Genomic DNA, 27,053 nt, shown 5'->3' with positions numbered 1-27,053 from the left:
AAACCTGGAAGAGAAGCTTGTGCCCTCCCCATCTACCGTTCAAATCCGTCCGTCGATTGATGAGCGAGCTTGCTTGATCTGACAGAGCTTGCACATAGCTCTTGCCTACACACAGCCCGACATGACGATGACGATGATGAACACATTGCGATACATGAGGCCGGCAGTCTCACGTATGCGTGCCGTGCCGTTTCAAAACTCCACCCTCCCCCAGTTCGTCCGGGCCTACAGCTCGTCTAAGGATTACGAGTTCATCCAAGTATCCAAGCCCAAGCCCGGTGTCGGACAAGGTGCGTTTGGTCTAACCTGGTCATGAGCCCCATAGTGAAGAGCCGGAGACACAACAAGCTTGCAGTCTGATGATTATTTGGGATACGACTGACACCCTGCAGTGACATTGAACCGTCCCAAGGCCCTCAACGCCCTGTGTAGCCCTCTCATCGCCGAGCTCAACGATGCGCTAGGCGACCTGAACGCATCGTCCGACACCAATGTCATCGTGCTGACGGGCTCCGAAAAGGCGTTTGCTGCTGGCGCCGACATCAAGGAGATGGCCTCTCTCACCTTCTCCGAAGCCTATACCGGCTCCTTCATCGAGTCGTGGTCCCAGCTCACGACGCAGATCAAGAAGCCCATCATCGCCGCCGTGTCGGGCCATGCCCTGGGCGGCGGATGCGAACTGGCCATGATGTGTGACCTCATCTACTGTACCGAGAAGGCCAATTTCGGCCAGCCAGAGGTCAAGCTGGGCACTATTCCTGGGGCCGGCGGCAGCCAGCGCCTCACCCGCATCATAGGAAAGGCTAAAGCCATGGACCTCATCCTCACGGGTAAATCCTTCTCCGGTGTCGATGCTGAGAAGTGGGGGGTTGCTGCTAGGGTCTTCCCTACCTACGAGGCTCTCATGGAGGAGACCCTCAAGACGGCCGAGACTATTGCCGGATACTCTCGCGTCGCCGTCCAGGCTGCCAAGGAGGTGGTCAACAAGAGCCAGGACCTGCCCCTGCGCGACGGCGTTGAGTATGAGAGGCGTGTCTTCCACAGCACGTTTGGTAGCCAGGACCAGAAAATTGGTATGAAGGCTTTTGCTGAGAAGAAGAAGGCCGAGTGGACGCACTCTTAGGGATCGTGTACACATCCTGAGCGTCGGGTCGAGTTTGGTAATAAAGAACATTGTCCTGTCTAATGGGCGACTTGTGTTGGCTTGTACATTTCCAAGCCATACGTCATGTTACTGCATCAAAGCTACCATCCACCATTGTAGCCTCTGTCATCTGATGTCAAGGTAGCTCAGTATCGCGTCGTATCGCCTTGCACAGGAATTGCCGTACAGCCAAGCGGGTATATCTTGGACAGAACGGATACGAGTGCTGGAGAAACAGAGGATAGAGTGAGCACGAGTATCAAGACAACCGCTCAACAATAGATTGAAACGGGAAATTTTCATCGCTTATTGTTCTGCATCCTCGACAAGGCAGAGAAAAGATGAAGCACTTGACCGCTTGACGAGGCGACAACCTGCAGGCTGCAGCTGTACCATGTGCCCCGCCATATTACAAAATACCACACTTCACCGCACGCACTTGGTGGGAGCCCGATGACCAGCATCCTCGTATTCTCCATCTTTTCATCTTCTTTAGCGACTCCTCTTTTTTTTGTCTCCATATCGACAAAAAGTGCCACTGCATTTCTGTCAAGGATTTGATCCCTTTAGCAGTATCATGAATGGATTCCCCAAAGGCAGGCCTGGACCTGGAAAAGGAGTTGACGTGCTCTGTATGTACTCTAACCCCCCTCCCCCACACTTCCGACTCTCTTCCTCTCTCCGCCATCGGACACAAGTCATGGGATATTCAGCAAAGGATGAAACAGGAAAAGAAGGTTACAGATGGCTGATAACAAGAACGAAACATAGATATGCACCGATCTCCTATACCAGCCCCTTACGCTTCTTGACTGCCTCCACACCTTTTGCGGTTCCTGCCTCAAGGAGTGGTTCGGCTTCCAGGCGGCGACGATTGAACGAAACCCCATTCCACCAACGCCCGATGCCGTCCTCTTCACCTGCCCGTCATGTCGCGCCCCTGTCCGGGACACGAGACACAATGCTACTGTCGTGACCCTGCTCGACATGTTTATCACGGCCCAGCCGGAAAAAGGCCGTTCGAAAGAGGAAAAGGAAGAGATGGGCCTCAAGTACAAACCGGGCGACCAGGTGCTGCCGAAGATTGCCACCCGGCAGAGAACAGAGGATGAGAGGCGGGCCGACGAGGAGGAACAGAGACTAGTCGAAGAAGTCAGACTGATTAGCCTGCAAGAGGCCACACCCGATTCAGCGAGACAACGCTCTACCTCGACTGGCGGGGACGGCAGCAGCGAGTTTGATGCCCGTCGTCGCAGGGCCCACGAGCGAGAGGGGAGCAGCAGCAGCAGCAGTCGTCGGCCACCCACCGCGCCACGTCGTAGTATTGATTACCTAGATCCCGAGAGCGGCGACCGCAGGTCGCGAAGGACGCGCACCGACCGCGACCGCCAAGTCGAGCACCAGTCGTCCCTACGGTCGCTCATCAGCTCGGCTGACATGAGCGAGCGTGACATCGAGAGGGAAATCGAGGATTTCGCCCGCCAGATTCAGGAGGAAGGCCTGCTTGAAGGCCTCGACCTTGACAACATCGATCTTGCACGCGACGATGAGCTCAGCCGCCGCATCACCGAAGCCTATAGGCGTCGGCAGAGGGAGAAAATCCACAGCGATATGACGAGAAGGAGCAACGCCAGTGGACAGAGCGGGTCGTACCGCCCGTCCCCCGAGCCGACGTCAGACTCGAGACCGGGGACGGCGATGTCAGCTCAGCGGGGTAGCAGTAGCAGATCTAGCAGCCAGCAACGTCGCGTCCATTCGAGGTCGGCGAGTGCCTCGCGTCCGTCAGAGGATAGGAGCAGGCCTCCGCCGTCTATGTCAGCTAGTCTCGACATTAGGGATGCCGGTGCGCCCCGTACAAGAAGGAGGACCCGGAGTGGCGGACGGAGCATAACTGCCCCACCGCCCTCTATGCTTTCCGCCCCTGATACCCGACCAGCCGCACGGTCCCAGACGGACTTGCTCCTAGGTGATGGCGAGGCATCATCGTCTAGGCTCGGTCTCGTCCCGGGGCCCGCTCAAGGCGGCCGACGAAGCTCCAGCACGCCCAACGTCCCGGTGTCGAACCCACCGCCTGCACCAGCACCGCAGCAGCCGCTGGAGCTTCCCGCAGCCAACCTTCAATCCTTTGCTAACAGGATGCCACGCGAGGCACCTGCCGAGTTCCGGGGCACATCTCCGACATCCCGTCAACCAGCAACGCCGCCTGAGCCGTCTGGCCATCATGAATCATCCCTTGCGGCAGCGCCAACGGCGGCGATAGCGCACAGTCCAGTAGACCTAGCCGTGGTACACTCCTCCGTTTCCAGGACGGGTAGCCGATCGCCAAACGGACGAGGAAACCACCAGCGCTCGCGGTCGCAGCTTTTTCCTGAGCCGTCCATCTCGTGCACACGGTGCCGCAAGACGCACATCGAGTACGAGCTTCACTACAACTGCTACGTGTGCAACGATGGCCAATGGAACATCTGTCTTGACTGCTACCGCACCGGCAAGGGGTGCCAGTATTGGTTCGGCTTCGGGTACGCCGCGTGGAATAAGTGGGAGAGAGCGCGCCAGCAGCACAAGGGTGACAAGCCACTCCCCAAACCGCACATGCTGACGGCCTGCCGGTACACACCTCCGCCGTCGACACCTGGTGGAGCCAACGGGAGGAAGACTCTTACTACGGACGACCCCAAAAAGCGCCTCGAGACCGGGACCTTCTGTGCCCGCTGCCTGGTGTGGACAAACGAGTGCTACTGGCGGTGCAATGTGTGCAACGACGGAGACTGGGGCTTCTGCAACAACTGCGTCAATCAGGGGAAGTCTTGCTCGCACCCGTTACTCCCCCTAACACATGAAGAGGAACTGCAACAAATGCAGCAGCGGCATCCTTCATCCCCCAACACCCGGCCACACAGCATGCCGTCTTCGGCCAGCATCCTCACCGGCCCCACGTCCTCTAATATAGGACCCTTTAAGCCCCTCACGTTCAACACCAGCTGCGACGTCTGCCAAGATACCATCCCGCCCTTAGAGCCACGGTACCACTGCTACAGCTGCACGAGTGCCCTAATTCCAGACGCCACCCCGGGAGACTACGACATTTGCTACACGTGCTACGGCAACCTCGTTGAGCACGACGAGATCAGCCCCGAGAACGGGCATTCGGGGTGGAGGAGGTGCCTCAGCGGACACAGGATGGTGATAGTGGGCTTCACAGAGGGCAAGATTGGCCAGTGGCGTTACATTGACTCCGATCTCGTGGGCGGGAGGGCGCTGCGGCAGGAACCCTACTATGGAGACGACGGAGACGGGGATGGAAAGGGAGGGGTCCAGCTCTACGAGAAGTGGTCGTGGGAGAAGGAGCCCGGTGCCACGAAATGTGAGCGCCTCGTCACGAGGGATGTCAGGGGTACGGCTCCCGCCACCGCCAATAGCGAAGAGTTCCCGCCTGATGGAGGAGCAGGCCGGACGGGTTTCGCCCGCTGGCCGTGGTATCCACGACCTGGAGTGGATAATGAGCTCTTGTTCCCGCGCGGAGCTGAGATTACGGATATCAAGCTTATCAGTGGAGAGTGGTACCTGGGTTCGTACATGGCTGACAGGGGCCTATTTCCCGCAAAGTATATACAGCTCGAGGAAGAGTCGGCATGATGAGATGAGATGAGACGAGACGAGACGAATTGATGATGACACGCATACCTGCATATGCACGTATTATATATATGTTCTATCTATCATGAGATATGAGATAGAAACGGCACACACATGTTCTTACTTATTCAAAAGACCTTCTATATTTAACATTGATTTAGAATTGAATGGTATTATTACCGACCATTGATCATGGATCATTCAAAGGTGTTACACGGGGATTGATGGCATGGTCCGAGTGTCGGCGGCCGGTTGACGTGATTAAGCGGCGCTCGGCCCACAAAAACCTGTCCATCATGTCCCGCACTTCGGCTGTTTTCGCTTCCCCCCCCCCCCCCCCCCCCCAAAAAAAAAAAAAAAAAAAAAGAGCTACCGATTGACAGCTTACTAAATCCAATTCCCTCTCCTCTTAACGTCTCGACGACGACAGCATTGACATCTTTTTCCAGCCCCGTCTCTACAACCGGAACGGAGCAAAGACATCATGTTTCGGCGTACTGCGTATCGACTCGCTGCGGCATCGGTCAAGGCGGCCGCCGAGCCTACTCTGCACACACTGCACGTTTCCAAGGCGCAGGGAATTGCTAGGGGTCTGACGGGAGGTGAGTCTCGCTACCAGCTGCTGCTACTGCTGCTGTGACCTACTAGTCATAAGTATGTATCAATGTGTATATGCATGAGGGCTAACAGAAGGAGGTAGCCATTGGCAACACGCCGCTCATCCGACTGAACCATATCTCCGACCAGACCGGGTGCGAGGTGTTGGGCAAGGCCGAGTTCATGAATCCCGGAGGATCTGTCAAGGACCGCGCAGCGCTGTATGTGGTCAAGGACGCGGAGGAGCGGGGGCTCCTCCGCGCGGGTGGCACGGTGGTGGAGGGCACGGCGGGCAACACGGGTATCGGGCTGGCGCACGTGTGCCGGTCGCGCGGGTACAAGCTGGTCATCTATATGCCCAACACGCAGTCGCAGGGAAAGATCGACCTGCTGCGGCTGCTGGGGGCCGAGGTGCACCCCGTGCCGGCGGTGGCGTTTGACAACCCGGACAACTACAACCACCAGGCGCGGCGGCACGCCGAGAGACTCGACAACGCCGTGTGGACGGACCAGTTCGACAACACGGCCAACCGGAGGGCGCACATCGAGACGACGGGTCCGGAGATCTGGACCCAGACGCGCGGGAAGGTCGACGCCTTCACCTGCGCCACCGGCACCGGGGGCACCCTGGCCGGCACGTCGCGCTACCTCAAGGACGTGTCCAACGGCCGTGTCAAATGCTTCCTCGCCGACCCGCCGGGCAGCGTGCTGCACTCCTACATCAGCTCCGGTGGTAAGCTCGTCGAGCGCACCGGGTCCAGCATCACAGAGGGCATCGGTCAGGGCCGCGTCACCGACAACCTCAAGCCCGACATCGACCTGATGGACGGCTCGCTCACCATCCCGGACGAGAAGAGCCTCGAGATGGTCTACCGCTGCCTCGACGAGGAGGGCCTCTACCTCGGCGCCAGCTCCTCGCTCAACGTAGTCGCCGCCAAGGAGGTTGCCGAGAAGCTGGGCGCCGGCCACACCGTCGTCACCATGCTCTGCGATGGCGCCTACCGCTACGCTGACCGCCTGTTCTCCCGCAAGTGGCTCGAAGAGAAGAAGCTCATCGGCGCCATTCCCGAGCACCTGGAGAAGTACATTGTGCTGCCCTAGATAGGTACGTCGTCTAGTACTAACAGTGGTGATGGATGTAGTTATTGTACAAATCTATAAAAAAAAAGAGAGAAAAAAAGAAAGGAGTATAAATCCAACCCCTGTGCTACTCCAGTGCTATTGTACAACAGATGCAACCCTGCTCTTTTCTTCTTTGCCTTCCATAAAAATGTTTTTATAATGATATTACATGATCCCTCACTTCCTCCAGTAATGTATCATAGCGTCTTCATTCATGCCTTGCCGACAATCTTGTTGTAGTCTTGGGTCCAGATGTTGCCGCGCTTGGTGGCCGACTGGAGGAACTCGGCCACGTGCTTGTCAAGGGACTCAAGGAGGGGCACGAGGGCAGTCGACTCAGCCGGGAGGACCTCCTGGGCGGCGCGGACAGCACGGATGTTCCAAGCGATGCTCTGGACGTAGGCGCTGCCGCAGAGGGAGCGGTTTCGCTTCTTGACAGCAGCAGCGTCAATCCCGCTACCCTCCTGGAGGGGCATAAGATCGGCAACGTCGGTGATCTGGGTGATGGAGACGCCGTCCTGGAGGTGCGGGGACCAGAGGGCCTGGAGGAGGGCAATGTCGTCCTTGACCGTGACCAGCTCCTCGTCGACAGGCTCCTCGGCGGCCTGCTTGGCTTGGACGAGGGAGGCGCGAGCATAGAGGAGCATGCCGCGGGACAGGGTGGAGAAGTTGAGGGGTGAGTGGGTGGGCATTTTCTTGAGATTGGCGGGCCGCTGGGCGAGGTCGAGGATGATCTCGCCCCAGCGCGTGGCCTGGCGGACCTGGGCGGCATCGCCGGCGGCGGCATCGACCTTGGCGCTGACGGCCAGGTACAGGCGGGCAAACTGCTCCTTGTTGACGATGTGCAGGCCCGTCTCCTGGGCCTGCTTAAGGCATTCGATGACGAGCCCCAGCTGTCCGGCCTCGGTGGCCAGGCGCATCAGCTTGCCCTGCTGGTCGGCCGACAGGCTGATGCCGGCCTTCCTAAAGCCCGAGAGCAGCGTGCCCAGGTTCTGCCAATCCTCGTGGGTCTTCATGTTGCGCAGCGCCTTCCACATGATGTCGCGAGATTTGGGGACGTCCTTGGTCCGGTCCATAGTCTTGAAGCGGTGCTCGTGGCCCTCGACCTCAATGTCGATGGGGTTCGACTCGAGGTACATGCGTTTGGTCGGGTCGAAGACGATGCCGCGCTGCTTCTGCGGCAGGTACGCCGGCAGGATTATCTTTTCCTGGATCTCGCCTAGGATCGAGTTGAGCTCGTGGTTGTCCGTCTCCGAGTATATCGCCCTGAAGCCTAGATTCCAAAGCCCCACCCCCTTCTGTCAGCACTGCTCCTATCGTCATGGTCGTCGGGACTCTCAGATCATACCGAAGCCTGGCGTCGAGCTGAATGGCCGCGAGCTGGTGCCCGCGGCTGCCGGAGCCGTGAGACGGCCCATGCCCCTGAGGGCCGACGGCACTGTCCTGCTGTACATTTTGGAAGATGGCGTGATGTGCTGCGGTTCTACCAACGACGTAGAATGGCCTTATGTTTGAGTGCCAGAAAAGTCGAGGCCTGTTTTTGGGGGGCTCGGGTGGGAGAAATTATGTCGAGCCAATGGGATGACCGAATTTGCTGACTGACCCAGAATTGAGCGTCACGTCGACAAATTCCCCGGCTGCAGCCCTTTTTCGATATTCAAAGGAGACCACGACATAATATCCCCTCGACGACAAAGGCCAGGCCAGCACACATAACTGAAGATGAATGTCGCCGGCATGAGGCATTCCACTGGCTGCCTAAAGGCGGCACTACGGCAAGTCCGATGGCAAAGGGCCAATGTGCGATCCTTCACCTCCACCTCTACGACCTGGGCCGGCAACACCCCCAGCGCCTTTAGCGGACGTCAGCGTACGAGAATCCGAACTGAACCCCTTCTCCTTCGACCTTGTCCGGTACGGTATGGTACACGGCTGACACGCAAGCAGGCGAGGAGATTGAGAAGGTCAGCAACTTCAAGGTGTGGCCTCAGGTGCCCTCCGTCCGGAAGACGCACCCGAACCCGATGCCGGCCATCCACGAGCAGCAGATTGCCAAGCTGGACCCGACGGGCGCCCGCACGCGCCTATTCTCCAAGAAGTACCCGGACAGCGCCAACGTGGGTGACGTGCTGATGGTGACGCCCAGGTCGGGCGAGCCATTCGCGGGCGTGCTGATGCAGATCCGCCGGCGGGGAGTCGACACGGCCATCCAGTTGCGCGGCCAGCTCATGCGCGTCAGCACCGAGATGTGGTACAAGATCTACAGCCCGACAGTCACGGCCATCGACATCATCTGGCGCCGTCCCAAGAGGGCCAGGCGCGCCAGGCTCACGTACCTCCGCAAGCCCCAGCATGACATGGGAAACGTCGACAACCTCGTGTTTGCGTGGAAGAAGGAGCGTCACGCCCTGCGTGGAAAGCACAGGTCCAGGTAAGGGGGCTTTGCGGATGGGGGGCAGGGATTCTTCCTTGGATCGGCTTGGGGTTTCCTCTGGATTAGAGAGCGTGTACATTATGTGTTGAGAGTCCCGTATCTATTGAAGTATGGGTGAAGGAGAAGGCAAAAATCAATGTACCAATACGACAATACTACTACTAGTATTATCCTTCAAATGAACGTACCCTGCGCGATCGACATGTCTACCCAGAAAATCTCCTTCCGGCCAAACTGCCACTGATAGTATGCTCTCCCATACTCTAATATCATGTGATGCATGTCCATGGCTGGTCAAGTCCCACTGTATGGTAGCCGGCAACGTGCCGTCAACACCGCTAGGTGGTAGGAGCGGTGGATTGATGCTGATCAGGGGATGTGGTTCGCTACACGAGCTACTACTATATTATGTATCAGCGGTGGTCGTGTGTGATATATTACGAAAGTCACCACGAGTACAGTGTGGGAATCGAGGACGGGCTTTATCTTTGTATTTCAGTCCTTCCACTGGCCAGCATTGCCGTCCTCGTTGAGAGCATCTCATGCCATTATACTACTAGTATGACTGAGATGAGTACAGATTACAGTGTACGCATACTCATGTAACGGTGCGGAAGAGTGCATGGACCAAACACTGAGCATTGAAAGCATTAAAAGTCTAGACCCGAGGGCCCAAAGGAAGGGCCCAAGGGCTCATGCGCTAAGAGCTAAGCTACAGGTATTACAGCCACTAAAAATGGGCCGACAAGCGCTGGAGACGTGGAAACAGCGGGAAGAGCCCAAGGGCTTTTTCAGGGTAAAACGGTGGCAGCCGGGCAACGGTGAGCCCATCAGAATCTGAGATTTGTTTACGCCGGGCATTAATACTGGAGTTGAGCACTCATCCGTATTAATAGTTAAATAAACTTAGTGGTAGAGACGGTGGGAGGCAAGGAGCATTACGAGTCCCGGGACTCCAGCCTCCAGCCTCCAGCCTCCAGCCTCCAAGTACCTGCCAACAAAAAGGGTCCTTCCCCCGGACTCTTTTCCTACCTCCCCTCTTACGAGTAGTAAATAATACTGATAGTTGATGCTGTAAACAAGAATAACCCCTCAACTCCCTTGTCGCTGGCCTTTTTATTTGTCTACTACAGTCCACTACTACTACTATCGTCTTCGAGTACAAATCACATAATATTGACCAGTCGAGTCTCGGGGTATCGTACCTCTCTCCTTGACCCAATCCTTAAACCCCGCCATTGCCGTCCCCCCCCACCACCACCACCACAGCCATTACGGTCGGCTCCATACTGCTGCTGCCAAAATCCAAGCTTCAACTCCAAACCTCTCCCAACCTCCGCCCCCCCTCTCCATCCCTGACGAACGGCAACAACCAGGGCTCGGCCGGATATTGCATGCATCCCGAACCCGCTGGGCACCTCAAGGGCCCTCTATCCCCCTCCAACACGCTCCTAACACACTCCTCGCATACTGCTAGGTTGCTGCCGACGAAGACAAGCAATCGTCCAGACCAAAGGCCGTTGAGCCCTCCCGCATGACCAAGCTTCGGTGAGGATGGCATTTGCGGAGCAGCACCGGTGGGTCACGGTGCAGCAAAAGACATTTACGAAATGGTATGTTCTTTGCCTGTGCCATCTAGCCGTTGGCTGGCTCTGACATTTATCCTATGTAGGCTCAATACAAAGATCGAAGTGAGGCACCTCGTCGTCAAAGACCTCGTGGCCGACCTCAGTGATGGAGTACGTACGCCCAACCGCCCCCAACCGGCCGCCCCCCAATCTTAGTCGAGACGCTATGCACGTATGCATGTATATGTGAATACAGATGTGCACATGGGGAAACCCGCTGAGGACAGACGAAATCGGCTGACAGTGTCTCTTGCCACTTCCTCCCTCTCCAGGTTATGCTCATCCACCTTTTAGAATGCCTGTCCAACGAGTCGCTCGGCCGGTATGCGTCGAAACCGAAGCTTCGCGTGCAAAAGTTCGAGAATGCAAATCTGGCGCTCGACTTCATCAAGCTACGAGGGATCCAGATGACCAACATCGGAGCCGAAGATGTCGTCGACGGCAACCGCAAGATCATCCTCGGACTGATATGGACGCTGATCCTACGCTTCACCATCAGCGACATCAACCAGGAGGGGATGTCGGCCAAGGAGGGTCTGCTTCTGTGGTGCCAGAGGAAGACTGCCTGCTACGACGAGGTCGAGGTCAGGGATTTCAGTACGAGCTGGAACGACGGCCTGGCCTTCTGCGCCCTACTCGACATCCACCGCCCGGATCTCATCGACTACGACTCGCTCGACAAGTCGGACCATCGCGGAAACATGCAGCTAGCCTTTGACATCGCCCACGAGGAGATTGGCATCCCCAAGCTGCTCGATGTCGAGGACGTCTGCGACGTGCCCAAGCCCGACGAGCGCAGTCTCATGACGTATATCGCCTACTGGTTCCACGCCTTCTCACAGATGGAAAAGGTGGAAAACGCCGGGCGCCGCGTCGAGAAGTTTGTCAACAACATGCAAGGCGCTTGGGAGATGCAGAGTGCCTACGAGCGCCGCATGAAGGCCCTCCTCGCCGCCATCAGGAAGCAGGTGGACGAGTGGCAGAGCGCCGAGTTCAAGGGCACCTACGCCGACGCCAAGGCTCAGGCTGCCGAGTTCAACGCCTACAAGAGGGGCCAGAAGCGCGAGTGGGTTGCGGAGAAGAGCGACCTGGCCACCCTGCTCGGAAACATCAAGACCAAGCTCGGCACGTACCGCCTCAGGCCGTGGGAGCCTCCTGCAGACCTGACGCTCGACGCGTCGGAGCGTGTATGGGCTAGTCTGTCGCAGACGGAGATGCACCGTGCACAGCTCATAAACGAGACGATTCGAGAGTGAGTCTAGCCGGATGGAGGTGGATGGGGGGAGAGTGTGTGGTTGCATGACGCATGTGCTGACCCTCGTGACAGTATCAAGAATGCTCTCCGCAAGTCATTCGCCGACAAGGCCAACGACTTTGCCATGGCCCTCAACACGATGCAGCTGGCCATCTCAGGACTCGACGGAGACGTGGAGGACCAGCTTCATCACGTGCGCAAGCTGAGCGACAACCTGCAGCCGATGGACAGGTACCTGGAGTCGATAGCAGCGGTGGACGCTCAGTGCGAAGAGGCCAACATTGAGGAGAATGACTTTACGACGTACACGTACGACGAGCTGGCGTACGAGCTGGGGCTGGTCAAGTCGTCGGTGTCCAAGAAGCTGGCGTTCCTGGAGAACCAGATGGTGGCGCGCAGCATGACGAACCTGACGCCCATCCAGCTCGAGGAGTTTGAGAGCGTGTTCCGTCACTTTGACCGCGACGACAGCAACTCGCTGGCGGAGCTTGAGTTCGGCGCCGCCCTGGCGTCGCTGGGCCTCGTCTTCTCCGAGGACGAGATGCACGACTACTTTGTCGAGACGGCCCAGGGTCGCGACTACGTGACCTTTGAGGGCTTCATCCGCTTCATGGTGGACGTGACGGAAGACCAGAACACGGCCGAGCAGGTGTTCCAGTCGTTCCGGGAGGTGGCCGACGGCAAGCCATACGTCACCGAGATGGACCTCCGACACAGTCTGGTCCCCGACGAGGTGATTGACCAGCTCGTGGAGATCATGCCCGAGCACAACGGGCCCGACATGTCGACTGACAGGGGCATGCCGCAGTACGACTACATCTCATTCATGGAGAAGATGATTAACGAGGAGCGTGAGAGGGGGGGGCGTGCTCTACAAGAAACCGATGGGGTCAATGGGTCGGACCGGTAAACTCTCCCTCCTTCTTATCCTTCTCTTCATCTTTTCTCCTTCTCTGTTTTCCCTTCTCTGTTCAATTTTTTTTTTTTTGCTTCTTTACATCGTCTGTCTCGTCGGGTGCTTTTGGAGTCCTTAATTCGTCTCTTGTTCAGAGCATCCGCGTTATCCTCTTCTCCTCCCCTTCCCCCTTCTATAGTATCTATTTTGGTTTTTGATCAGGCAAACTTGTTGGCGATTTCCTCCACCTCTCCCTCCCTCCCTCCCTCTCTTTCTCGTCAGGTAAGTGCATTGATGGGTGTTCTCGATTCTCTTTCTCTTTCTTCCGGAAGATGTATGGGGCCTTTTTGGCAATCGGTCGGTATATATACTTCTAGTGGTGAATTCAATAGTGTTCTTAGCCCTATCATGGTTGTGCATCTATGTGATGGTCGGGAGTGGGGGTGATTCCCTTGACACTCACTGCATTGAAGGCTATTGATACTATCTACGCTACGGAGATGCTATCAAGCAATGATCAGGTGGTGGCAGCTAATTGGACAGGAGAACACTTTTCCCTGAAAGAATGAGTAAAAATCATCAGTCTTTCGCATTGGTGAGATGGAGACGTATAGCACGGTGTATTACGACCGGACAGATTCCCGGGTATCCCACTGTCGACAGTGGGGGGGTCGAGTGGGTTGCCCGGGACGAGGTCCATCTGGCCACTTGTGGTGTCATGATACTGAGAATGAGGAATATTATATATATTACATAATATATTACAGTATATAATATACTACATGTGTCACGAGTAGGCAGTTGCAGTTGAGCAGACCGCTGTCAGCAGATTGCCGGAGTCTAGAGGTGCCAAAGACTCCAAGCGTTTAACGCAGCTGAGCTATGCCCACAAAAAAAGTCGAATATCCGCGGAGTATAATTCCTCCTCCCTGAAAGAGAAAACACAGCCAATACTTTCCTTTCCATTACTTTTATTTATTCCCCGACACACCCCGCATCCGCTTTCTGTCCAAGTCGCAACTGAGTGAGGAGGAGCAGCAGCAGCAGCAGCAGAAAAAGAACGGGAGGGGAAAAACGAGAACAGCTAAATATATATATATATATATGTATGTATGTATATATGTATACATTAACAGGATAAAGAAAGAAACGATGATGGCCTCCCGAATTGGCCTGACTCGGGCGTTGAGGCCGGTGACTCGACCAGTACGGCAGGCGGGTGTTCCGATGCGCAACGCCAGCCGGGCTCGGACAGCACAGCAAACCTTGGCAGCGATGACGACGACGACGACGACGACGACGACGAGAGGAATTGCGACTTCGGCACCCAGGATGCTGAGCGTGACGGCTGCGCGGGCGGCGGCGTCACTGACGGCAGAGAAGTACCCCAGCATCAAGCGCGACCCGCGGTTCGCGACGCTGACGGCGGAGCACGTGGCATACTTCAAGGAGCTGCTGGGGACGGAGTCGGCCGTGATCGACGGGGTGTCGGAGGGCACCGGGGTGACGGAGGCGGACATGGAGCCCTTCAACGAGGACTGGCTACACAAGTACAAGGGCCAGTGTCGGTTGGTGCTGAAGCCCGGGTCGACGGAGGACGTGAGCGGGATCCTGAGGTACTGCAACGAGCAGAAGCTCGCGGTGGTGCCGCAGGGCGGCAACACGGGGCTGGTGGGCGGGTCGGTGCCGGTCTTTGACGAGATCGTGGTCAACATGAGCCGCATGAACCGGATCCACTCGTTCGACGAGGTCAGCGGCACGCTGGTGGCCGAGGCCGGGTGCATCCTGGAGGTGGCGGACAAGTACCTGGCGGAGCGACGGCACGTGTTCCCGCTGGACCTGGGGGCCAAGGGGTCATGCCACATCGGCGGCAACGTGGCGACCAACGCGGGCGGGCTGCGACTGCTCCGGTACGGCAGCCTGCACGGCAGCGTGCTGGGGGTGGAGGCGGTGCTGCCGGACGGCAGCGTGATGAACGACCTGTGCGAGCTGCGCAAGAACAACACCGGCTACGACCTGAAGCAGCTCCACATCGGGGCCGAGGGGACGATCGGCATCGTGACCAAGGTGTCGGTGCAGTGCCCGCAGCGGTCGTCGGCCGTCAACGTGGCCTTCTTCGGGCTCGAGTCGTTCGACAAGGTGCAGCGGGCGTTCCGCGAGGCCAAGTCGCAGCTGTCGGAGATCCTGTCGGCCTTTGAGCTGATGGACGCGCAGAGCCAGGACCTGGTGCACCGGGTGCGCGGGGACCGGAAGCGGCCGCTGGACGGCCGCCACCCCTTCTACTGCCTCGTCGAGACGAGCGGGTCCAACGGCGAGCACGACTACGCCAAGCTCGAGGCCTTCCTCGAGGACGTCATGGCCAACGACGTCATCTCGGACGGCGTCGTGGCCCAGGACGAGACCCAGGTCCGCGCCCTCTGGAGCTGGCGCGAGGGCATCCCCGAGTGCCTGGGCCACTGGGGCGGCACGTACAAGTACGACGTCTCCATCCCCATCGCCGAGATGTACGACATCGTCGACGACGTGGCGGCCCGCCTGGCCGATGCCGGGCTCGTCGGCGACTCGGACGGCTTCCCCGTAGTCGGCGTCTCCGGCTACGGCCACATGGGCGACTCCAACCTGCACCTCAACATCGCCGTGCGCCGCTACGACGAGGCAGTCGAGAAGATCCTCGAGCCCTACGTCTACGAGTGGATCGCCAAGCGCCGCGGGAGCATCAGCGCCGAGCATGGCCTCGGCGTAGCCAAGAAGAATTATGTCCGGTACAGCCGTGATGAGAGCTCTCTCCGTCTCATGAAGCAGATCAAAGATCTGTACGATCCGGTCAGTTTTCCTCCCCCTCTGTTTTCCTTTCTTCCTTACTCTCTCCTCGCTCCCCTCCCCCCTCCTCTTCTTCTCCCTTTTCTCGGCCTTTCCACCGATATCTCGGATCGTTTGCTGACAGTCATTCGTGTGTGATCAGAATGGAATCATGAACCCGTACAAGTACATCTAGGGCCGTGGCTTTATGAGGGGAAGTGTGAGCATGTCAGATCAAAAAGAAACGGTAGAAGAAAAAAAAAGACCTGTAAGAGGCTACATGTGTGTGTGTTTTTTTTATACGAGCAAAGGCAAAGAGACTATATTGGAAAGGTATATATATATATACAAATCTATATATATATATATATATATATAAAGAATGAAAGATGAAGGACGAAACAAGACCAAAATTTCGTTCCGAGCTGTCGGCTCTGCTTATCTGCGCGTGGGCGCGCGCGCGTATGTGTGTGTGTGTGTGTGTGTGTATGTTTAAAAAAAGAAACAGACAGGACGAAAAAGAAAAAGTATGGTCAGCACTTATAATCTGTACAGATTACACACCTCTGATTCTTCCAATCCGAGAATGCGATAAGACATGACAAAATACGACGGCCTCTTTACGGCAATGACTATCACACACATACACACACACACACACACACACACGCACACGCACACATACGCGCAAAACACACATGAGCATCATGGTCAATGACGGAGCGGCCGCACCGGGAAGATGTCTTGGGTCGGTGATTTCCTAGTGTCCATGGCCCCCGGACGGCTCCCTAGACTGCCTTGTGCGCCTTACCGATTCGCATCCGATTTTATCATCATCATTACTGTATATGTCCAAAAACAGAACTTGGTCCAATCAGGTTGACGAGGAGACGTGTACAGGGTAGATAGCGATCTGTCTGTTTAGCATTAGTACACGGTACGGTCTATCTACTCCGTGGCAGGTCTTGCATAGTTTTCCTAATTGTAATCTCTCCTTACAGGGCTTGCGTTGCTCTGCCCACCCCCCTCCCTTTTTTTCTTCTTCTTTCTTTTTTTCGACTGCGTGTTGACGGTACGTCTTTTGAGAGAGAGAGAGAGAGAGGGAAGGAGAGAGAGAGAGAGAGAGGGAGAGAGAGGGAGAGAGAGATAGATCCTCCCTTTGTCTCTCGACATATCTGTTGTTACTATCACTACCATTAGTTCCCGCGGGTCCCTCCCGGGATGGTTTGATGCAGAGCACAGCTGTGTGCAGGACCAGACGCCAAACCAAGCTTGGTAAGTCGGGAGCGGCCGCACATGGCGTTGTTCGAACGTCAACCACTCGAGGTGGCTGTGTGGGTTCCAACAGCAAGGAGAAGACGTGTTTTACTCCTTCACCGCATGGCACCGTACCGTATTAGCCTGACCATCTCAGCCTCGTAACGGACCTCACGGAGTACCATACTTGGGGCCGACCAAGGTTCGGTCCAGGTCGTACGACATGAAAATCCCGTCCCCTGTACCTGCGCGCGCGGGGGTGGTAATAATATTACCTACGAGAGAGGAGTAATGATTACTCGTAATACTTTGAACCTGTAATACACCGTACTCGGTACTCTGTACTCTCCGTACCTATACGGATACAAGACCCTTGCCTAGGTCAAGGTGGCATCATCACCCCGGATCTGCCCTCTCACTGGACAAGGGCCAATTCGACCGGCCGTTCAGCTACAGGGGTGTCGAGGGCCAATCATGCTGCGTAATTGGGCTCTCATCACCTCTCGTCAGCCCTATGAGGACAGTTGGGGGGAATTGGGGGCGTTTTCCTCTCTCTCTCTCTCTCTTTCTTCCTCGAGAGGTTGGTGCAACTGTTCCTGAGCAAGGGACAAATCAGATAGAGAAGAAAGAGATATGTCCAAAGAAATGTGTCCTTTCTTCCCCCCCCCCCCCCCGGTTTTTTTTCCTTTTAAAGAAAAAAAAAAAAAAAAAAAAAAAAAAAAAATTCCCAAAAAAAATTTTCTTTTTTTCCCCCCCCCCCCCCCCCTCCCTTTCTTCGGGTTCGGGTTCGATGTACTCTATTTCTCTCGTCTCGGGTTGATTGTGCTTACTATTAATCTTTACTCTGCATTTGTATGGTGTTGCTAGACTAATCCTTCCCGAACTCACACACGATTGCTCGGCATTACGAGATGACCAAGGAGGGGGGGGGGGGGGGGGTTTCTTGTTTTCTTTTCTTTTGCCTATACGCCCTCCCCCTAGGACTTATATTATCGCAGGGCTGGGCAGCGGAGGAGGAGGATGAAAATCACGCGTAGAATTGGAGACCACCATGATCACTTCTCTCATTACTATCGTGTACTATTACTGGTAGGTAAATACTCAATTCAATAACAAGGGAAGAAAAAAAAAAGAGAGGTGGAGAAGTATATTTGTACATGGATCTTCCTCCCTCTCTCCCTCCCCCCCCCCAAGCACTGCTCTCTTATTCGTCCTTTTCACCGTGGACCGTTGACGTGGGACGGATATTAGTTGCCATGTCTCCCATGTAGACCTGCAGGAACTCTGACGAACAGTATTCGTAGGGCGCGACCGTGCCCCCTGGCATGGACGTCAGGGACCAGGAAAGGGGTTAGGTCGCCGCCGTCGTCTTATAGGGCAGCGTCGCTTCCATTGGTCGCGGGGGGAGGGGATTGGGGACTGGTATACGAGCTGTGCCATGTGAGGCTGCATGGTCTTGTTCGTGCTCTTCTAGAATGCGAGAGATATATACGGGGTCTGTATGGGGAGGAGGAGGGGGGGGGGTGGTTCGGGAGGCTCCTCTTACTACCATTCTAGTACATAGCATATACAGACATCGTGGCCTTGTCTTCCTTCTTTATTTTTTTCGTCATCGATATACACATGTATATTTATACGTGTGTGCATATGTATATATATTTATATGTATGTATATATATATAATCCTGTCGCTCCTTCCATCCCGATCATCTTCAACGCAAACCTCCCTTCAAATCATTCACTTCTTCTTCTCCTTCTTCTCCTTCTTCTCCTTCTTCTCCTTCTCCTTCTTCTTCTCCTTGTTCTCCTCCTTCTTCTCCTTCTCCTTCTTCTATTCTTGTACCTCTGTGCTATTACCGTCACTGCTACTGTTTCCTTTGTGGGTTGTTATCCGGCCAAGACAATCATGGTTGGCGTCCCAGGAAAATACAAGGGTTGCGAGACTTGCCGACGTCGACGTGTCAAGGTACGCCTACTCTCTCCATCCCCCCCCCCCCCCCCCCCCCCCCTCCCCACTTCAAAACGGAGGACTTTCGACTTGTCTAATGGTCAGCTAACATCTAAAACCTCCTCCCAGTGCACCAACGAGCGTCCCTACTGCCAGAAATGCATCACCAGCGGCAGAGAGTGCGAGGGTTACGAGAGGGAGCGCGTCTTCATCACCGGCACCCCCGAGTCCAAGGGCCGTGTCGCCTCCCACCCGAGGAGGTCTCCCACTGCCTCGTCCTCATCCTCCAAGACGAGGCTGCACCTCAAGCCCGGATCTTCCAGCACTCCCGAGCTCTCCCCCGAGCCTTCCGAGCCGTCTGACATGAGCGCCGCTCGCTTCACCCACCAGCAGCTCGCCCCCGTACAGCCCTTCAAGCCCGCCTGGGAAGACTACACCACCATGTCAACCAGCCATGGCGAGGTCCCCGTCCTGATGGTCGCCCTCCAGGTGCCGCTGGCCGGAGTCGCTCTTAGCCCCCAGCTCGACGTCAACGGCCACGACGACTTCCGCATCGACCTTCCCGCCTACAGCCCTCGCGAGACGCCCATCACGGGAGCTAGCTTCTTCAGCACGAGTGCTCGCTGCCTGGTCCACATTGCCGATTCGTATGCTTCCAGCCCGTCGGCCGCTGGAAACATGTGCGCCTTCTTGTTCGAGGTAAGAGGACTTCGTCCACGTGATCCAGCTGATCCGGCACACGCCTGACTGACGGCTGCAACAGCCCGCGCTGGGGACGACGCACGATGCCGATGTTGGCGACATGCAGCGGCTCGGTCCCCAAGGCTTCACCTCCTTTCCCGATCATCACTTCTTTGCGAGGGTCTACCGTCCAATGGCTGTAAGTCCACACATTCCTCATCGAGCAGCACTGGACTGGCGCATCATTTTCTCACACCCAGGTGAACAAACAGGTCGGCTCAGCCTTGATGAATCGCAGAGCCACCTTCTTGTCCGACTCGGCCTGGAAGACGACGCCGTGGTCCAAGCACCCAAAGAGCCTGCTCGACCGACTCCTCGACATCACCGCCCAGATCCCTTGGCTTCTGGAGAAGCTGGACCAGATCTCCACGCTCCCAGCCACTCTGCCGCGATGGCACCAGGCCCAGGGTCTTCTACAGACCTGCTTGATGCTCGAGGGCCAGTTTTCCCAGTGGCTGGAACTGGCCAACCAGGGTAGCGGCGACATGGACCAGCCGCCAAACTACTGGCTCAACATGATGGACGACGACCCGTCGTCCCAGGCCGCCGGCATACCCTTCTCCCCAGCCTATGCCTTCAAGGACGGCGTGACTGCCACGGCCTTCCTTTACTACTGGATGTCGCGCATCATCTTCCACCGCTGCGTCCAGGGCCTCTACGCCGTTGTCTTCCATCCCATCATGGACACCTACCCGCAGATGTGGGCCGAGCTGCCTCCGAGTCTCCAGACGACCGACTGGTCCGTCTTCCAGAGGGTCCCCGAGCTGGCCGGTCACCTGTGCCGCGGCCTGGACGCCGCTCTCGAGGCCACCGTTCAGCCCGACCTCCTTGTCGGCCCCATGTCTGTCGCACTCAACTTCTACCGCGACATCAACGCCGAATCGCAGGATGGACTTCTCGAGATCCTCTGGCTCGAGGGTTTCAGAACCCGCCTCGTCGAAAAGGGCCGTTATGTCGCCACCGTACTGCAGGGAAGCAGCTGGTTCGAGCTGGCCAGGTTCTGAGCCGATTCACGTTCGATAAAACACATTCGATAAGAATACCGGCATACCCTACTACTCTTCTCTTCCCCTCCTCGTTTCTCTTCTTCTTCTGCTACACCCCGACTGGTAATCCGGGGTGCGGAGAACAAAAAAAAATTCACAATAGAATGTACTAATAGATGCGCATGGGTTGGTCAAGGTTAGCGAAGGATTGAGTGAATCTTGTTTGAACGAGAGACGAGGCATTCGTTTTGGGCAGCTGGTCTGCTCGGGAGGAATATGCAGTAATTTGTTGTGATGATTATAGAATCGTGAGATAGAAGAATGGAGAGAAACCTTCAAATATCATGTCCCGATTAGGCATAAAGATCTGCCGAATCCTCAGCTGGTACATGAGGCGCAGAGCGGGAAGGAGTATCATCAAGTCTGGTGGACTCAAGCAGATGGTAGGCGACAGAGATCGGATTCGCCGCCACATTTATCCGGCCCCGCCACCCCACCCGCTCTCTGGGGCGGCGGGCAAGCTTTCGCCTGCTCACACAGCATCGTCAGTGCAGGCTGCAATACTGACGAAGCTCCACTGGCCGCTGGTACATCGGTCGACCGCCCACCACCGCGTCACCTTTCCACGACTAGCTATTCTATCTGGTACCCTCCACCTCTCCGAACTAGATTCTCAACCGCTGTCAACCTCTCGAATCGACTTCTATTCAGACGTCTGCGCACATATCCAGCAACAATCATGGCTTCCGGATACGACAGAGCTCTGTCGGGTAAGTTAACCCCCCCCTTCTGTGTGCCGCTTCAACTGGACGTTTCGGCTGACAATAGCAACATCTAGTCTTCAGGTTCGTTCGATGCAGCCGACCCCGATTCGAGACCACGGCCTATGGCAGATCCTAACATTCTCGAACAGCCCCGATGGCCACGTCTTCCAGGTCGAGTACGCAGGCGAGGCTGTGAAGAGAGGTGTGTTGGAGTCATCGCCAGTACCCCTCTACCACCCATGCCCGGAACTTCCAGTTTGGCTGACCAACCCCACCCCCCAACGTTGAACAGGTACCTGCGCCGTCGGTGTCAAGGGTGAAGACTCAGTCGTCCTTGGATGCGAGAAGAGGTCGGCCATGAAGCTCCAGGACACGCGCATTACGCCCTCCAAGATCCAGCTTGTCGATAACCACGTCGCTCTGGCCTTTGCCGGCCTCAACGCCGATGCACGAATCCTCATCGACAAGGCACGCCTAGAGGCCCAGTCTCACCGTCTGTCGGTTGAGGACCCCGTCACCATCGACTACATCACCAAGTACGTTGCCGGTGTGCAGCAGCGCTACACCCAGGCTGGTGGTGTCCGTCCCTTTGGTATCAGCACACTCGTCGTCGGCTTCGACAAGAACAGCAAGGTGCCCCGCCTATATCAGACTGAGCCCTCTGGTATCTACTCTGCTTGGTACGTGCTCAAAACAAAATTTCCCACTCCCCCCTCCAGCTAGACGAGGCGAGAGCGAATGGGCTGAGACAACAACAGGAAAGCAAACGCCATCGGCCGTTCCAGCAAGACGGTCCGCGAGTTCCTCGAGCGCAACTACAAGGAAGGCATGGACCGCGAGTCCACCATCCGCCTGGCCATCAAATCGTTGCTCGAGGTGGTGCAGACGGGTGCCAAGAACATTGAGATTGCCTTGATGACGCCCGATGCCGAGATCGAGATGTTGCCGATCGATGAGATTGAGGATTATGTCAAGGAGATTGAGCAGGAGAAGCAGGAGGAGGCCGCCAAGAAGAAGGGCGGTCGCCCTGCGGCCACGGCCTCGAGGGGACAGGAAGAGTCGACCGACTAAGGAACAGAACTGCAATCCACATAGAAATAACGAGTTGAATTCTTGATAAGACGCTATCTAGCTAGGCATCATGTCTCACGAAACTGACATTACAAAAAAAAATGATAATACTCGTCATGCCGTCTTCGTCTGGTCCATACGCACGCGCATACCCCGTATAATATTGCACTACGGTATGAAGAGCAACACTCACCAGGTGACAGCCTATTGCACTCCATGAACCCCGTCGCTTCCCACATGCCTCTTTCCCCCCCAAACGCCGTATGCTCAAAATGCAACTGCCGCTGATTGCTCACTGCCCTTTGCTCTTTGGGAGGATTATACAACGACAATATCTCTGCCTGCTCGTCATCTCGATCGGTTGTCCCTATTCTTCTTCTTCTCCACCTCTTCCCTCTCTCTCCTCTTTTTCAACCAAGCGTGTCGGCCCCCTCCGTAGGATCAAAGATGGTCTTCATCGCCTTATCCCTGACCCTCTCGTCCTTGAGCATTCTGTTGTCCTTGCGGGCGTCCTCCCCCTCGATCGACAAGAGGGGCTTGGGCGTCTTGGCCTCGATGATGAAGTGATTGTCGCAGTGGGGGCAGTACTCGTCGCTATCCTCGAACTCGCGGGCGTCCTTGCGGAAGCATTTTTTGCACTTCTTGCAGGCGAAGACTAGGTCAAAGGTCTGTTGGAGGGGGTGGGATTCCTGCTCGGCGTGGCATTCGGCGCAGTCGAACCACTTGCGGCCTGGGTGTTGGTTTTTCTTGTGTTAGTTCTCATGTAATTTTGCGTGCCAGGAGAGGACTGGCTGGACTGGGAAATGTGATGGGGGGCGGGGGAGGAGTAGAAGTAGACGTACAGCAAGGTGATCGGATGGCCACTTGGGCGTTGAGAACGTGCTTGCTGTATCGGTGTGAGCTTTGCTGATCCGCGCCGGGTTGGATGGTAATATTGGCTGGCTACTGCTTACCACATGGTGCGTTGCGACTGAGAGCAGCAGATGGGACTGGTGGCTTGTGTGGTATTCAGCAGATTTGTAGGCTTTGTGTATAAAGTTGGCCTAGAGTTGGTGATCGGGTTTGAAGAGCGTTGGCAATTATGATGGTACGGCGAAAAGGGCGAACCGGGTTTGGCGGGGTGCCGTCGCGGGGGTGTGGAAACCGACAGAAAATAACGGGTACGCCTATAAGAGTCAGTGCAGCATGTCAAGACCTCCTCCTGTCAAGCTGTAATACTCGCAGATAGGAACTTGCTTCAAACAACTGCATGATACGTATCTATATGCAGATTTGTGTTGCAATACTTTGAGAATACCTCGAAAATATTTCTCCATCATCCCTCTCTTGCTCTTGACCCTTGGGTGTGATTTAGCCATGTGAAACAAAGCCGTTGGGGGCTGTCGCCTGCTTTTCGGACAAAGCCCCAGCATTAGTCAGAGAGCATTTGGAAGTACGACGTAATCTAATAAATTCCCTTTGATTCATGTTCATCCCCCACAACTTTGCTCGCCGCCTTCACGACGGAACTTACGACGAAGGCGCACGGGCGGTAATCGAATACCACCAGTATGCCGCCGAAGAGAAAAGCAGAGGAGGCCATCAAGGGTGATGCTAAGGCTGGGAGGTCCTCGCGCGTGTCGACGCCGGGAGCTGTCACGCCTCGCAGCGTTGAGGGCGGCGATCCCCCCGAGGAGGATGACGGCCCTGTGGACGAGGTGCTCGAGCGCGACATTGACAAGAATATCGACCAGTTCTCCCTGGAGCGTTACCAAAAGAAACACCACGTGCGGGAGCCGCTCCCTCACATCTTTGGCGCCAACGACTTCTCGTACCTCGACCTGAAGAAGGACCACCACAACCGACCGCTGTGGATCGACCCGCAGAAGGGGAGGATCATCCTCGAGAGCTTCAACCCGCTGGCCGAGCAGGCCCAGGACTTCCTGATCACCATCGCCGAACCGCTGTCCCGCCCGACCTTCATGCACGAGTACGCCCTGACGACGCACAGCCTGTACGCGGCCGTGTCGGTCGGCCTCTCGCCGAACGATATCATCAACACGCTCGATCGATTCCTCAAGACACCGCTGCCAGAAGAGATCAGAGCCTTCATCACGGGGTGCACAAAGAGCTATGGGAAGGTGAAGCTGGTGCTCAAGAACACAAAGTACTATGTCGAGAGCCCGGACCCCGAGATGCTCCAGATGCTGCTCAAGAACCCCAAGATCGGACCTCTGCGCGTCCAGGGCACGGAGGAAATCACAACGTCAGCCGCACCTAAGATCGGCGGGCTCGTCATCCCGGGAACCGGAAATGCCGCCGGTGTTAAGCAGGCCAGCGGACTCCAGCAAGGGGAGCAGCAGGGTAAGGGTCAGGGACAGGACGGCCAGCCCGCAAACGAGGGCAACGTGTTCTCCGCCCTCAACGAGGAGGACGATGACGATCAGGAGGTGACGCACTCCTTCGAGATTGCCGACAAGGATGTCGAGACGGTGCAGAAGGAATGCCTGAACCTCGGGTACCCGGTGCTCGAGGAGTACGACTTCCGCAGAGATGAGGTCAACGCCAACCTGGAGATCGACCTCAAGCCTGGCACGCAGATCCGCCCGTACCAGGAGAAGAGCCTCAGCAAGATGTTTGGCAATGGACGAGCAAAGAGTGGACTGATCGTCCTGCCCTGCGGCGCCGGAAAGACGCTGGTGGGGATCACGGCGGCGTGCACCATCAAGAAGGGCGTCATCGTCCTGTGCACCAGCTCCATGTCGGTCGTCCAGTGGAGAAACGAATTCCTCAAGTGGTCCAACATCAACCCGGATGACATTGTGGCCTTTACGTCGGAGTCCAAGGGAAACATCTTCACCGGAAGCACAGGTATTGTCGTGACGACGTACTCAATGGTTACACAGTCCAGGGCACGCTCCTACGACGCCGAGAAGATGATGAAGTTCCTGACGGGGCGTGAGTGGGGTCTGATGCTGCTCGACGAGGTGCACGTGGTACCGGCCAACATCTTCCGCAAGGTGACGTCGTCGATCAAGACGCACTCGAAGCTGGGTCTGACGGCGACACTTCTGCGAGAGGACGACAAGATCTCGGATCTCAACTTCCTTATCGGACCCAAGCTCTTCGAGGCCAATTGGATGGAGCTGTCCAAGCAGGGGCACATTGCACGAGTTCAGTGCGCAGAGGTGTGGTGTCCGATGCCGACCGAGTTCTACGAAGAGTACCTGCGGGCGCCGACGCGCAAGAAGAATCTGCTGTACATCATGAACCCGCGCAAATTCCAGGCGTGCCAGTACTTGATCAACTATCACGAGAAGCGCGGGGACAAGATCATCGTCTTCTCAGACAACGTATACGCTCTCAAGGCGTACGCGCTCAAGCTGGAGAAGGCTTTCATCTACGGGAGTACGAGCCAGACGGAACGCCTGGAGGTGCTGGAGAACTTCCAGCACAACCCCAACGTCAACACCCTGTTCCTGTCCAAGATTGGCGACACGTCTCTGGATCTCCCGGAAGCCACGTGCCTGATCCAGATCTCGTCGCATTACGGATCTCGTCGGCAGGAAGCTCAACGGCTGGGACGCATCCTGCGTGCCAAGAGACGCAACGACGAAGGCTTCAATGCCTTCTTCTACTCGCTCGTATCCAAGGACACGCAGGAGATGTACTTTTCGTCGAAGCGTCAGGCCTTCCTCGTGGACCAAGGCTACGCCTTCAAGGTAATTACGCAGCTGGCCAACATCGAGAAGACGCCCGGGCTGGCGTTCGCGTCGGCCATGGAGCGGCGTGAGCTGCTGGCTAAGGTGCTGGTGGAGAACGACTCGATCGAGGACGAGGACATCACCGACGACCTCTTCCACTCGGGAAGCATGGGACGCAAGCAGAAGAAGGGCAAGGGCGCCCGCCGCACGGCAGGGACGCTCGGCGAGCTGAGCGGTGGCCAGGACATGGCGTACATCGAGCAGAACAAGAGGATGAACCAGACGCTCAAGAAGGGCAAGGCTGCCAAGAAGGAGAGCCATTCATTCTTTAAGAAGATTGGGCGGGAAAACGCCCGCAGAGCTGCCCAATAGGTACGGAACGGTGTCGGTCGGCGAAACGGGCTTTTCTCTCTCGCCTCTCCTAGATTGTCTCATCCTCCCTCCAGCCTGGAAGGACCCGGCTCTTTTTCGCATTGCAGGTGTTGTGCAGTATTTTTTTTTATATTTTATATTTTTTCCCCAAAAAAAATGGTTTTCTTTTTACCTCGTCCTGTTTAACCGGAGTACTTTGGGGTGGGAAAACACACCACAGAGAAAGGGTGGGTGGCTGGGATGGGCGTTTGTTTTTTTTCTTTCTTGCCTCATCATTTTCTTCTCTCTATCGGCGGCATGGGAATAAAATTGGATTGGATGATTTGCTCCTCCCCCCTTCGTCCTTCAATAATGACAGATCGAAGATGTAGTCCAATGCTTGATACACGTGGCTGTTATCCTTGGCAATGCAGTCCTCCTCTTCTTCTTCCTCTTCTTGCTCTTTTTGTATAAATCTTTTTTTTATTAATCTATTACTATTTAATTTATTTCTTCCTTCCTCCCTCGGGTGTGTCCCTGTCCTCCTTGTGCGCTGTACTATGCAGGCAGTCATTGCATAAGCAGAAGCACAGAGAGTATCATGAAAAGTGTACGAGTACGAAGTACAGAGGACAGGGTTTCCAGGGAAAGAAGACGTGCCACGTCGACTATGGAGACATGATATCTGCTGACTGACAATATTGTACATGTGACTGTAAGGATACGGAGTATTCCCACTTGG

General features: G+C 56.1%; 10 protein-coding genes across 10 annotated transcripts; 9 read left to right on the top strand and 1 right to left on the bottom strand.

Annotated features, from left to right (window-relative positions):
- Window positions 1-121: 121 nt before the first annotated feature.
- GMORB2_2233 (enoyl-CoA hydratase) lies at window positions 122-1,123 on the top strand (the record flags this gene model as incomplete). The annotated part of the gene is made up of 2 exons (XM_035464213.1): window positions 122-290; window positions 393-1,123. 2 exons carry the CDS (start codon window positions 122-124, stop codon window positions 1,121-1,123), a joined length of 900 nt encoding a protein of 299 aa, XP_035319923.1.
- A 602-nt stretch (window positions 1,124-1,725) lies between these two features.
- On the top strand, window positions 1,726-4,780 carry GMORB2_2232 (E3 ubiquitin-protein ligase CHFR; the record flags this gene model as incomplete). Its single annotated transcript, XM_035464212.1, has 3 exons — window positions 1,726-1,776; window positions 1,916-3,430; window positions 3,506-4,780. 3 exons carry the CDS (start codon window positions 1,726-1,728, stop codon window positions 4,778-4,780), a joined length of 2,841 nt encoding a protein of 946 aa, XP_035319922.1.
- A 484-nt stretch (window positions 4,781-5,264) lies between these two features.
- GMORB2_2231 (cysteine synthase) lies at window positions 5,265-8,014 on the top strand (the record flags this gene model as incomplete). Its single annotated transcript, XM_035464211.1, has 5 exons — window positions 5,265-5,382; window positions 5,481-6,466; window positions 6,703-7,167; window positions 7,201-7,434; window positions 7,469-8,014. The coding sequence occupies 5 exons, from the start codon at window positions 5,265-5,267 to the stop codon at window positions 8,012-8,014; spliced, it is 2,349 nt and encodes a 782-aa protein (XP_035319921.1).
- A 207-nt stretch (window positions 8,015-8,221) lies between these two features.
- On the top strand, window positions 8,222-8,934 carry GMORB2_2230 (large subunit ribosomal protein L19; the record flags this gene model as incomplete). The annotated part of the gene is made up of 2 exons (XM_035464210.1): window positions 8,222-8,369; window positions 8,447-8,934. 2 exons carry the CDS (start codon window positions 8,222-8,224, stop codon window positions 8,932-8,934), a joined length of 636 nt encoding a protein of 211 aa, XP_035319920.1.
- Window positions 8,935-10,487: 1,553 nt separating this feature from the next.
- Window positions 10,488-12,726, top strand: GMORB2_2229 (uncharacterized protein; the record flags this gene model as incomplete). The annotated part of the gene is made up of 4 exons (XM_035464209.1): window positions 10,488-10,546; window positions 10,606-10,672; window positions 10,834-11,813; window positions 11,889-12,726. The coding sequence occupies 4 exons, from the start codon at window positions 10,488-10,490 to the stop codon at window positions 12,724-12,726; spliced, it is 1,944 nt and encodes a 647-aa protein (XP_035319919.1).
- Window positions 12,727-13,986: 1,260 nt separating this feature from the next.
- Window positions 13,987-15,706, top strand: GMORB2_2228 ((R)-2-hydroxyglutarate---pyruvate transhydrogenase; the record flags this gene model as incomplete). The annotated part of the gene is made up of 2 exons (XM_035464208.1): window positions 13,987-15,534; window positions 15,674-15,706. The coding sequence occupies 2 exons, from the start codon at window positions 13,987-13,989 to the stop codon at window positions 15,704-15,706; spliced, it is 1,581 nt and encodes a 526-aa protein (XP_035319918.1).
- Window positions 15,707-18,673: 2,967 nt separating this feature from the next.
- On the top strand, window positions 18,674-20,460 carry GMORB2_2227 (Fungal Zn(2)-Cys(6) binuclear cluster domain; the record flags this gene model as incomplete). Its single annotated transcript, XM_035464207.1, has 3 exons — window positions 18,674-19,414; window positions 19,479-19,595; window positions 19,657-20,460. The coding sequence occupies 3 exons, from the start codon at window positions 18,674-18,676 to the stop codon at window positions 20,458-20,460; spliced, it is 1,662 nt and encodes a 553-aa protein (XP_035319917.1).
- Window positions 20,461-21,181: 721 nt separating this feature from the next.
- Window positions 21,182-22,277, top strand: GMORB2_2226 (20S proteasome subunit alpha 4; the record flags this gene model as incomplete). The annotated part of the gene is made up of 5 exons (XM_035464206.1): window positions 21,182-21,212; window positions 21,281-21,287; window positions 21,356-21,408; window positions 21,499-21,886; window positions 21,965-22,277. 5 exons carry the CDS (start codon window positions 21,182-21,184, stop codon window positions 22,275-22,277), a joined length of 792 nt encoding a protein of 263 aa, XP_035319916.1.
- Window positions 22,278-22,687: 410 nt separating this feature from the next.
- GMORB2_2225 (Zinc Finger Protein) lies at window positions 22,688-23,235 on the bottom strand (the record flags this gene model as incomplete). Its single annotated transcript, XM_035464205.1, has 3 exons — window positions 22,688-23,007; window positions 23,120-23,163; window positions 23,231-23,235. 3 exons carry the CDS (start codon window positions 23,233-23,235, stop codon window positions 22,688-22,690), a joined length of 369 nt encoding a protein of 122 aa, XP_035319915.1.
- Window positions 23,236-23,827: 592 nt separating this feature from the next.
- Window positions 23,828-26,332, top strand: GMORB2_2224 (DNA excision repair protein ERCC-3; the record flags this gene model as incomplete). Its single annotated transcript, XM_035464204.1, has 1 exon — window positions 23,828-26,332. One exon carries the CDS (start codon window positions 23,828-23,830, stop codon window positions 26,330-26,332), a length of 2,505 nt encoding a protein of 834 aa, XP_035319914.1.
- Between the last annotated feature and the right edge of the window lie 721 nt (window positions 26,333-27,053).

This window comes from Geosmithia morbida (assembly GCF_012550715.1).
Source record: "Geosmithia morbida isolate 1262 chromosome Unknown scaffold_12, whole genome shotgun sequence".
NCBI lineage: Eukaryota > Fungi > Ascomycota > Sordariomycetes > Hypocreales > Bionectriaceae > Geosmithia > Geosmithia morbida.
Note: the sequence above shows the minus strand (reverse complement) of the source record. Positions and strands in the feature narration are given on the sequence as shown.